This window comes from Theropithecus gelada, chromosome 1, assembly GCF_003255815.1.
Source record: "Theropithecus gelada isolate Dixy chromosome 1, Tgel_1.0, whole genome shotgun sequence".
Taxonomy (NCBI): domain Eukaryota; kingdom Metazoa; phylum Chordata; class Mammalia; order Primates; family Cercopithecidae; genus Theropithecus; species Theropithecus gelada.
The window spans coordinates 805,463-817,740 of NC_037668.1; the positions used below are offsets into that span (position 1 = coordinate 805,463).

The following is a 12,278-nucleotide window of genomic DNA, read 5'->3' on the forward strand; positions in this document are numbered from 1 at the left end:
TAATGACTATGACTATAGGCTCCGTTCTTTGTGTTTCTTCTTTATATTAGTTTTTCCCATTAAATATTTAATGCAGTGTGTTTTGTTTTGTTTTTCCACAAAGCTATTTTACATTATTTGAAAATACGGGCCAGGCATGGTGGCTCATGCCTGTAATCCCAACACTTTGGGAGGCCGGGGTGGGCGGATCACCTGAGGCCAGGAGTTCAAGACCAGCCTGGCCAACGTGGCGAAATCTTGTCTCTAATAAAAATACAAAAATTAGCTAGGCATGGTGACGGGCACCTGTAATCCCAGCTACTCGGGAGGCTGAGGCAGGGGAATCGCTTCAACCAAGGAGGCAGAGGCTGCAGTGAGCCAAGATCGGGCCATTGCACTGCAGCCTAGGAAACAAGAGTGAAACTCCGTCTCAAAAAAAAAAAAGAAAAAAGAAAATATAGCTGTTGGTAATCCAAGAGGCAGATCTAGGCCAGACTGCAAATTCTAAGGGATTTGAGTTTTATGCCGAAGAAGCTATGGAAGGGTTTTAAATAAGAGAGTAACATGTTCAGAGGCATGTTTCAGAAAGACCACAGTGACAGTAGCATGGAGTAGAGGTTGGCAGACCAGCAAGGAGACCCTTGCAGTCAGCCAGGAGAAAGGTACAAAGGCCAAAACTCAAGTAATTAGTGAAGATGGAAACGAGATGATAAGTAGGAAAAATACTAAATGAGGATCTGGGATTTGGAAACTGATTGGATATGGGAAAATGTTATTAGGAAGGAGGCAGAGGTGATATCCATAATTCTAGTTTTGGTGACTTTGTGGATTACAATGACATTTACAGAGAGAGTAAAAGAAGAAAGCAGGTTTTGGGAAACATGAGTTTAGTTGGGTATATATTGAGTTTTATATATATGAGTTTCAAGGACAAATACTTGAAAGTGTCTCAATAGGATGTCTTAAGTCTAGAATTTAGGAGATCCTAGGCTGGAAATAGTCCATAAATGCAGTAGATTTAATAGCAATCTTAAATGTCTCTATCCCCAAGAATCCGAGTAGCCTGAGAACTCCATTAAGATAACAGGGTAAGAATTTAAGAATTGCCATAGAGCAGGTCAGCTTCATTATTCCTTCAACCACCTCCCTGTTTTATCTCAGGTCACCGAGGGATAGTTTCTAGGAAGATGTGGTTTTCCTCTGCAATATCAGCCTCAAAAGGTTAGGGATTGGCTGGGCATGGTAGCTCACACCTGTAATCCCAGCACTTCAGGAGGTCAAGGTGGGAGGATCACTTGAGGCCAAGAGTTAGAGACCAGCCTGGGCAACATAACAAGACCCTGTCTCTACCAAAAAAAAAAAAAAAGTTTTTGTAAGGTTAGGTATGTTTTCTAATAAAAATCCCTATGATAAAAAGCAAACACAATGGGATGACGACAGTCAACAATAATTTACTGTACATTTTTAAATAACTGAAAGAGTCTGGGTGCCATGGCTCACATCTGTCATCCCAGCACTTTGAGAGGCTGAGGCATATGGATTGCTTGAACCCAGGAGTTCGAGACCAGCCTGGACAACGTAGGGAGACCCCCTATCTCTACAAAAAAGAATTTAAAGTCTCTACTAAATATAAAAAAAAAAAAGCCAGGCATGGTTCTGTGTGCCTATAGTCCCCACTAATTGGGGAACTAAGGCAGAAGGATTACTTGAGCTGAAGAAGTGGAGGCTGCAGTGAGCCATAATTGCACCACTGCACTCCAACCTGGGTGGTAAAGCGAGACCCTGTCTCAAAATAAATAAGTAAAAAATAAGAGTATAATTGGACTGTTTGTAAGAAAGGATAAATGCTTGAGGTGATGAATACCCCATTTACCCTAATGTGATTATTATGCATGGCATGCCTGTATCAAAATATCTCATGTAACCCATAAATATATATATCTACTATGTATCTACAAAAATAAAAAAATAAAAAATAAATTTTTTTGAGACAGAGTCTCGCTGTCGCCCAGGCTGGAGTGCAATGGCACGATCTCGGCTCACTGCAACCTCTGCCTCCTGGGTTCAAGCGATTCTCCTGCCTCAGCCTCCTGCGTAGCTGAAATTACAGATGCACGCCACCATGCCTGGCTAATTTTTGTGTTTTTAGTTGAGACTGGGTTTCACCATGTTGGCCAGGCTGGTCTGGAACTCCTGACCTCAGGTGATCCACCCGCCTCGGCCTCCCAAAGTGCTGGGATTACAGGCGTGAGCCACTGCACCTGGCCAAAATTTTTTAAAGAAAAAAAACTGTTCAAAATTAAACTTACCCCTCCTTGCTTCACAGCTTTTACGTGGAATAGGAGTTTGAATTAACCAATGAAAACAGATCCATTACTACTCCCAGAGAATCCAATCCAAAAAGCAAATCTAAACAACTGGGCCTCTCTGTAGACTCTCCCTGGGCAGATGAACTGTTTACAGAGATGAAGGTAGAAGATAAAACCGTGGATACTATTCAAGAAGCAGTGGAGCCAGCCAGGGAGCACAGGCTCTGAAGCAGGAGGCATGAGGCATTATCCTCCCAGCCTGATTCAAAAGGGCTTGGCGCTGTCTTCCTCAGCTGAAAGGTGCCGTCCTGAGTTGACAGTTAGAGCAACACTCCCTTGACCAGTGCCAGGTTCACACTGACAGAGGCCTCTCTTTTTAGGACTCTATGGAGACAATGCCCTTTTCTTGTTATGTGAAAAAAAACCTTTTTCTCTTATGAATTTTATTCAAGTTTGAAAAGATGCTTATACGTTATCTGCTGATCTTTATGACTTTCACCCTCAAAGGGGTAACATTACCCAGCAGTTTATGCTAGGGCTTCCTCAGCTTACCAAACAATGACAGTGTTGCAAACTTTGAGGCTCCCCCACAACTCCTGTTTGCAAATGTTTTTTACAGGCCTCCCTCCACCTCAATGTCTATACCAATTGCTGGTGAATCTGAATCTTTGCAAGAAGATAGAAAAGGTGGAGAGACTCTCAAAGTGCATCTTGGAATAGCAGGTATGGATGTGTGGCTTACTGGTTTTGTAATTTATGAGAGACTACTTGATGCCCTAAAAATTCCCAAAGCCCTTCCAGATTTAAAATTGTGTGGATATTTGACTTGAAACAGGCCAATAAGAATCAGCAGTTTTAATTATGTAATTCTTGGTTGGTCCAGTGCTTTATTTAGTCTAAAGTATTGTGCTCTGACAGATTAAAAACTAGATGTTACAATGACACTCCGGTCATCACTGTATGCATCTACCCCCCACAAGTACAACAGAATACTACAGGATTTTTTCCATTTTTCCTATTCCATTACCCTGCAACTTCTGTAAAGCAACTTCTGCCTCTCAGGTGTTGCTCCTCTTCCATGAATCGTTTTCCCTCTGTCAGTGGTTCTCAAGCCCTAGTGTGCATCAGAGTCACCTGGAGGGCTTGTGAAAACACAGGTTGCTGGCGCAGCAGCCAGAGTGTTTGATTCAGTAGATCTGGCTTAGAGCCTGAAGTTTTGTATTACTAAGACATTCCCACAAGACCCTGATGCTGCTAGTCCCTGACCACACCTTGAGATGCACATTTCCAGGCACACTTCTGGCAGCAGTCAGAATCTGCTCCAGAAGTAAAAGCGTGGTGGGGAAAATGTCAAGGTCACAGGAGGAAAAGGACTTAGGAGCTTCCCTCTGTCTTCAGTATTACGGGAACAGGATGTATTGTTGGAAAGAAGGGAAAGAAAGATGAAGTGATATAATTAACCCTTTCACTACCTTTTAAAATATGCAAATATATGGTTTCTTATAAATAATGGTGACTCTGAAATGTCCTGTTTTGGGATCAGTGGATCTTTTGGGAACTTGTAACCATTCCATTAGCTCCTTCTCTTCAGCATGTAAATATTCTGAATTCTTTCTCATATTGAAAAAATAAAAACAAAAACTCCTTAGCCCTACATCCTTCTCTATCTACTGCTCTCCCTTAGGCTCCAGCAGGCTGGCACATGTGCTCACATGCTCTGTGTCTTTCCCCACCCTGCCCCAAATATATAGAGACCTCTCTCTCTCTCTCTCTGTCTCTGTGTGTGTGTGTGTGTGTGTGTGTGTGTGTAGAGAGAGAGAGAGAGAGATCAGCAAGAGATGATATATGTACCACACATTTCTTATAGCCAAAACTTCTAGAAAGAATATACCATTTATTCCTGAACACAGTAGCCATCTGGCTTCCATTGTCTGCCCTCTCTTGATGCTATCCCCAGATACATGATTGTCAACTCCTGTGGATATTTGTTCTGGTCTCATCTGATGGCCAGTTATTCTTTCTTGACGCTTTCTCTTCCCTCGGCTCCTCTCTGACCTTTCCTTTTCTAGCTTCTTAGAGTCTTCTTCATCTTCCTCCGACTTCCCTTTACATATTGATGTTCCACAGGGTTTGGTCCCCTCACTTCCTTGAGCAATGCCATCTATACCCTTGGCTTTATCTGTCACATAAATGTAAACGTGATTGTTTGATGTAAATGTGATCAAATGCTTTGGGGAAAGGTCCACTTCATACCAAATGTTACACTGAAATCCATCTGTTTCTCTTTCTCCCCAGCCAGACTCTTAAGTTTTTCATGATCAGGTCTTATTTATCTCTGTATCTCCAGCAGAAGGCCCGGGACACAGTAGATGTTGAGTGACTGTTGAATAGGCATCCTTAGGTGTCTGATTCCGCATATCTAGCACAAGTCTTCCTACCTTTTCCTCCTGTCTTTTCTACCTCAGTTTTCCTGACACAAACTTCTGCTTTGTTATTGAGTCCTGCTATTTGTACCTAGGAAACATCTCTCCCTCTCAGCCGGATTACTATGAAAACCTTCACTCATATGCCCCCCGTTTATCCTGTTGCCAAAGTGTTCTTCCCAAAATGTAGATCTGATCATGTCACACCCTTCCTTGAAGCCACTGAACTGTTTCCTTCTTTAAACTCATAGAAAGTTCTTCATCAACAGGCATCTACTCATCTTTCTAGCCTCTTTTCCCTCAGTTGTTATACTACACTACCCTATATGCCAACTTTACCAAACAATCTGCTTCCCTACAAACAAGGCATGCTCTTCCTGGTGCCTTTCCTTGCTCAGAAGTTCCCAAACATTGCTCAAGTCCTGGGGTTAACCTCCTCTGTGAGGTCTTTCCCCCATTACCAGTTTGTGTCAGATGCACTGTCCTTTGGAGCTCTTAACAGCTGCCTTTTGGTGCTTGTATTTTTGTACTTACCACATTGTATAAGTTTTGCTTCTACCTGTAAACTCTAAGCATGTATTTTGTCTTACTTATTTTGTACTTCCTATACCTTGTACAGTATTAGGCACCTGACTTGGTAAAATATTAATAAATATTGATTGAATGAATAAATTTTGAAAACCAGAAGATATGTGGATGACTTAAGATCTGAGCCAAACCCAGAAGTAAAGAGCGGTGCATAACTCTTGATATGAACTAACTTTTTGAGTTCAGATTTTGCTGCATGTTTGGGTTTGGACCACTGTAGAGATGCTTGGGCCACTTATACTCTGTCCAGAAATGAGAAACCTTTGCAGAAGGACCAGGTTACTCCAGTAGCTTCCTTGTTTTGCAGCATTTGTTAGTCCAACTGCATGCAGTATCATTTATAGAATGGTTGCTATAATAGCTATGTTACTCAGTTGCTTTCCTTCTGCTTCTATGTTAAAAACAGTTCTTGTTTCCAAATATGATTGTGCCCTAGGGAAAATGGTCACAGTTTTGCATTCTCTGGAAGAAGCCTGGTTCTGAAAATATATAATTGGCACCTGGAATATACACATGATCAGAAACTATTAGAAATGGCTTTGACACTGCCTTTTGTACATTTACTTTGAATCTGAATACTATAATCACTTTCTTAAGAACTTTTATTCTCAGTGCAACATCCCATGCTGTGTTGATTTAAGCCACAGACATTGCCCAAATTATAGCCTAGCACTAGCAACACTAACATTAAAGTAATAGAGTACTCTTTAGCTTGTTGTTGTGATGGATTTTTAAGGAAGCAGTATTTGCTTAGAAACCACACTAAAACCTACCAATTTTGTGAATATTTATAAGAATACATCAGGCTGGGCATGGTGGCTCAAGCCTGCAATCCCAGCACTTTGGGAGGCCGAGACAGGCAGATCACAAGGTCAGGAGATCAAGATCATCCTGGTTAACACAGTGAAACCCCGTCTCTACTAAAAAATACAAAAAAACTAGCCAGGTGAGGTGGCGGGCGCCTGTAGTCCCAGCTACTCAGGAGGCCGAGGCAGGAGAATGGCGTAAACCCGGGAGGCGGAGCTTGCAGTGAGCTGAGATCCGGCCACTGCACTCCAGCCTGGGTGACAGAGCGAGACTCCGTCTCAAAAAAAAAAAAAAAAAGAAGAATACATCAGAGTCGTTTTTATTGGAGAATACTGAACACTAAAACTATAGCAGTTTTAAGATAGAGTGCTGTTAAATGTTTTGAAAAACAGGAGTTTATTGCATGGACTGAACTAATAAGGACCGAAATAATTTTTTTAATGTTATGAAAAATATAATACTAAGGTATTTAAATACTTTGTATTTCTTGCAATACAGTTATTTCCATTGTACTGACTTAAAAGGATATCTCTCATTTTGTAGCTTATTGTTTTGATAATGAACTTGGCAGAGTTTATAAAGTCTGCAGATTAGAATACAAGTTGACCGTTAACTTTTTGGCAATAAGAATGACATCATGTTATGACATATTACAGATCTTTCAGCAAAGAGTGTCTCTGTTCCAGACGAACTTGGTGCCTGTGGACATTCTAGAACATCAAGCTATGCAAGCCAGCAGTCAAAAGTATCAGGTAGAGGCTAACAGTGAAGTTGAATTCCTTATTGTTCCAAAGGGACTTGAAACTGCTGTGGTGTGGGGGAAGGATGTCAGATTGCAGAGTGTTTGATATGAGTATGATATCCAAGGTGATTTTCTCTGACAGGGTATAGCACATGTCACTCCCGGTCATCTAGTTTCTCTGAGCTCTGCCACAGAAGAAATACCTCAGTGGGAAGCACATCAACAGGAGTTGAAAGTATTCTAGAGCCATGTGATGAAATCGAGCAGAAAATCACTGAGCCAAATCTTGATACAGCTGATAAAGAAGACACAGCTTCAGAAAAACTCAACAGGTATCCTTTTAGTTTAAAGAATAAATTTTAATTTTAAAAAAACTTTGTTTTCATAACATAATAAAAAGGAAAAAATGTAATTCTTTTCAAAGATGCCCAGTGAAACAAGATTCTGTAGAATCTCAGCTGAAGCGAGTTGATGACACCAGGGTGGATGCAGATGACATTGTGGAGAAAATATTACAAAGTCAAGACTTCAGCCTTGATTCCAGCGCTGAAGGTGTGTAGATAACTGTTAAGCATAGATTCCTGTAATCCAGGTTTTTGTAATCTGTGTAGTCAGCAGTAAAGAGGCTCAGAACATCATGATATGACTGTTGCATATTTGTATAGTAAATTTCATGCCCATAAAAATCTCAAGATAACTTTATAACTCATTTATTAATGAGAATGATTATTGAATTTAGAAAAAGAACACATTTTAGTTAAAAGTGATCAATTTTAAATAAAACATGTATTGTGTTTTTAATTATGCCCAGATGTCTACAATGTTTGTATACCTAATGATAGGTATCTACATCTGCTTTTGTTATAAGTGCTTTAAGCCACAGTTGTAATTTGGAGGTGGTCTTAGAACAATAGTGAATAATGGAATCCTTCATTCCCTCCTTAGAATTTTCACTGAAACTGAAAATTTGTATGCCACCAATTTGAAAGATATAATTACTCATGTTGATGTGAATAGAAAGCACTTAACAATGGACTTATTTTCATTATGTAGCTGGGTGTAAAGAGAAATAATTAAACCTTACTTATGGAAATTTGTAGGAAGAGCTATCTCCATTACTCAGCTAAAAGAAAAAGAGCTTTAGAAAAGTTGGTGAGCAATAACCTTTAGAGTATCTTTTAAATTGCCTATTTTAAAACATGTGTATGTAACTTTGGTTTTTAAGTTGTTTATTTCTTTAATAAACTGAATTGTAAAATATGGATTATTACAATATCAGTACTATTTGACAATAGTCTAATAATTGTGCATGTAACAAACATTTTAAATGTGTATTGCAGAAGAAGGACTAAGGCTATTTGTGGGTCCTGGGGGAAGTACAACCTTTGGCAGTCATCATCTTCCAAATAGGTAAGTAGTACAAATATGTCTTATTAAAATATAGACTAATTTTTTTTTAATCATGAGTAGAGGATGATGGTTGCAAAGTTTATATTAGGCTGAAGCTAGGAAACACAGCAGTAGTTACATAAGAAGAGTTACAGCTCTTAGCGTAGCTCTGTTTCCTTTATTCTGGATATGTTTGACATTATATTTTATAAATTAGTTTTTAATTTCCTTAGAAGTATTTTTAAAGTGTATTAGTCAAGGACCAGTAGACCATTGGGAAAGCTGCAATATAAAAGGACATTTAGAAAAGAGTTCTTAGTCTTTTAAAACATTAATTTTTTATTAATTTATTTTCTAGAGACAGTGCTGTTTCCCAGGCTGGAATGCAGTGGTGCAATCATAGATCACTGTAGCCTCAAACTCCTCAGCTCAAGTGATCCTCCTGCCTTAGCCTCTTGAGTGGCTGGGACCATAGGCATGCGCCACTGTACATCACTAGTCTGATATTTTAGGAAGAGCAAAGCAAAATTACATTCCCAGTCAATGGTGTTATCTTTTCTGAGCAGTTACACAGCCACTGAGCAACTTAAGCTGCTGTTAACCTTTCTTGTACTCTCCTTTTCTCCACCCAACTGCCATGCATATTAAGAAAAGTTCTGAAAACCAAATACCGTTTTGCTAGTTATTCAGATGCAGATGAAGAAAAGTCACCTGCCAAACTTACCACTGATTATCAGCACTGCAGCAGGTAACAGTGAGCACAGACACCGAGGACAGTGTAGGAATTCTGATCACTCCCTTGCTCCTTACAGCCTGCTCCCCACACTTCTGTGCACCCCTAATTCCATTCCATGTCATATTTATGTAGAGTCCCTGTAAAACTACAGAGTGAGTCACAGTTTCAGTGGGGTGCCCCTTGGACCAAGACAGTTACTTTATTCTCTCATGCTCAAAACCTAAAAGAATTTTGCATTCATTTCTTTTACTAATACTCATTTTAATGAGTACCTCCTATTTGTCCAGCACATTACAAGGCTCAAAAATAGACTAACAGCAAAAACCTACATCAACAATTAACTACAATCAGATATTATAGGTAGGTAAGAAAGAGACATATAAAACTACTTCCAGGGAGTAATGTGAAAAGGGATTTACAGAAGATGTAACACTATTTAGATCTTTAATTGACTCATCTGCTCATTAAATTCAGTAACTGTTTCTTGGGCCAATTTCTGGGTAAGAATGCAAGTAGAAAAGACCAAGCTGTTACCCTCTGCCGGCTTATGGTCTAGCACATGGGGCTGGCAGGCTATAGCTCATAGGCCAAATTGGCCCACTGCCTGTATTTATAAAGTTTCATTGGAACACAACTATGCCTGTTTATTTGTGTAGTGTTTATGGCTGCTTTGATGCATTACAGTAGCAGAGCTGAGTGGTGCCGCAGAGACTCTGTGGCCCACAAAGCCTACAATATTTACTGTCTGACTCTTTCTTACAGATGAGATGGACAAACTAAAAATCGTAACATTATAATAAATACTGTAATAGAGAGAAGTAGAGGGAAGTTTGAGAGAACAGAAACGGGACCTCAGAGTTCACACTTGAAGAGAGACTTTGGGAGAATAAAAAATAAGTGGGGGGCTTATAAGGTGAATATGAATACTCCTGGTAATGGGAACAAATAGAATGAGTTTATAAGTACAGTTATTATTATATATAATTATAATAAACACATAGCAACTATAGGTAGCATTGAGCATTTATTAGTTATATGCCAAGCACAGGTACATATATATTTTTTTATCCAATTCTTATATAGTATCTTTCAGTGCTCACAACATACTACAATTAGTTTGGTGTTTTTTTTTTAATGGAAACAAAGATACAAAGAAGTAATTTTAGGCTGGATGTGGTGGCTCACACCTGTAATCCCAGCACTTTGGGAGGCTGAGGCGGGTGGATCACTTGAGATCAGGAGTTCAAGACCAGCCTGGCCAACATGGCAAAATCCCGTCTCTACTAAAAATACAAAAACTAGCTGGGCGTGGTGGTGGGCACCTGTAATCCCAGCTACTTGGGAGGCTGAGGCAGGAGAATCACTTGAACCCAGGAGATGGAGGCTGCAGTGAGCCAAGATTGTACCACTGCACTCCAGCCTCTGCGACAGAATGAGACTGTCTCAAAACAAAAAAAAAAGAAGAAGTAGTAATTTGCCCAAGGCCTTAAAACTAGTAAGTGGTAAAACCAAGATTAAAACTCATGTCTCTTTGAGTCCAAATCCCATTGTACTTAACCACTATATCTTACTATATCTTACCAAATCCCGTTGTACTTAACACATTAATAATATAACATAGTTCAGGTTCTTCTGAGGAGAGGGGGTTGTGAACAGGTATTTAAGGGCATGAGGATGGCAAGCATCTCTGGGCTAGGCTGTAAAGGGCCTCACTTGCCATAACAAAGTTTCTTCTTCTCATGTTCACAGTGGGGAGCCATTGGCTGTCCTTGCAGGGAAGTGACCTATCAGATTGGCATTTTAGAAAAATAACTGGCTATTATTTGAAGGGTAGATCAGAGCAAGGAGAGACCAGTAGCAGGAGGAACCAGGTAGAAAAGTAACATTTATAAGGACAGTGGTATGAAGGATGGAGAGAACATATGTTTTTGAGTTAGAGACTTGGGTTCACATCCTAGCCAGACCACTTATGGGGCCTGAGTAAATCACTTAACTTCAATAGAATTTTAGTTATCTCTGCTGAAAAGTAGGAATAACCATGCCTATCTCATGGAGTAATTTTGAAGGGCAAATGACATAATATACTCAGTAAACCCAGACTTTATTAATTTAAGTAGAGGAACAGCAGAAAATATAGTTCCAACCAAATGGTATTTTTTTCTAAGAGATAGGCTCTCACCCTGTCACCAGGCTGGAGTGCAGTGATGCACTCTCGGCTCACTGCAGTCTTCAACCCCAGGCTCAGCCTGCTGAGTAGCTAGGACTACAGGCGGGTACCACTACGCTCAGCATTTTTTTTTTTTTTTTTTGTAGAGACAGAGTCTCGCTGTGTTGTCCAGGCTGGTCTCAAACTCCTGGCCTCAAGTGATCCTCCCACTACAGCCTCTCAAAGTGCTAGGATTACAGGCATGAGCTGTTGTGCCAAGCCTTCAACCAAGAGGAATTTAAATAGTAAATGATCAAAAGCATGGACTGTCTTATCAGACTGCCTGGGGTCAAGTCCTAGCTCTTCCACTATTGATTGATATTATTGACCTCTGTAAGTCTCCGTTTCCTTGCCTATAAAATGAGAGTGATAAATAAGATACTGAACTCATAGGATGTAACATTAAATTAGATGACTTATGTAAAGTTTTTTGGTTTTCATTTTTGAAAGACAGGGTCTCACTCTGTTGCCCAGGCTGGGGCACAGTGATGTGATTACAGTTCACTGCAGCCTCCAATTCCTGCACTCAAGTGATCCTCCTGCCTCAGCCTCCTGAGTAGCTAGGACTACAGGTGTGAGCCACCACGCCCAGCTTTTCTTTTTTAACTTTGTGTGGAGATGAGGTCTTGCTGTGTTGCCCAGGATACAGCCTGGCCCACTTGGGTTTTCTTACTGGGACCTGCATGCACCTGCCTGCTTGTCTTTAGGGACATTAAATTTTTTCTGACAAGAAGTCTGTCTGTATTTTTATTTTATTCTTCCGTATGTGATTTGTCTTTTATATATATCTGGCTGCTTTTAAGATTTTCTGTTTATTACTGGTTTTTAGCACTTTGGCTATGATGTGCCTTGGTATGTTTTTCCTTGTGTTTATTCTGCTTGGGGTTCATCAAGCTTTTCCATCTATGGGTTTACAGTTTTCATCAAATTTGGAATTCTCAAGCCATTGTTTTCCCCAACCCCTCCTTCTGTTATTCTGGTCTACAAATTCTAGTCCCCAGCCCCTCTGAGCTTTGACCTCTGACTCCTCCACTCAGAGAGACCAGCAGGCTGTATTTGGGGTCTTCCTCTCTGCACTGCAGGCTCGGAGGATCCTGAA

General features: G+C 40.2%; 1 protein-coding gene across 1 annotated transcript in view; it reads left to right on the plus strand.

The window, feature by feature from the left end:
- Positions 1 to 12,278, plus strand: part of FAM102B (family with sequence similarity 102 member B) — a 75,060-nt gene that overhangs the window by 57,399 nt on the left and 5,383 nt on the right. Inside the window, exons 6-10 of the mRNA XM_025365861.1 lie at positions 2,908 to 3,011; positions 6,763 to 6,858; positions 6,991 to 7,180; positions 7,273 to 7,400; positions 8,189 to 8,258. Of these exons, the coding sequence (XP_025221646.1) occupies positions 2,908 to 3,011; positions 6,763 to 6,858; positions 6,991 to 7,180; positions 7,273 to 7,400; positions 8,189 to 8,258 (588 nt within the window). The remainder of the gene's footprint in view (positions 1 to 2,907; positions 3,012 to 6,762; positions 6,859 to 6,990; positions 7,181 to 7,272; positions 7,401 to 8,188; positions 8,259 to 12,278) is intronic.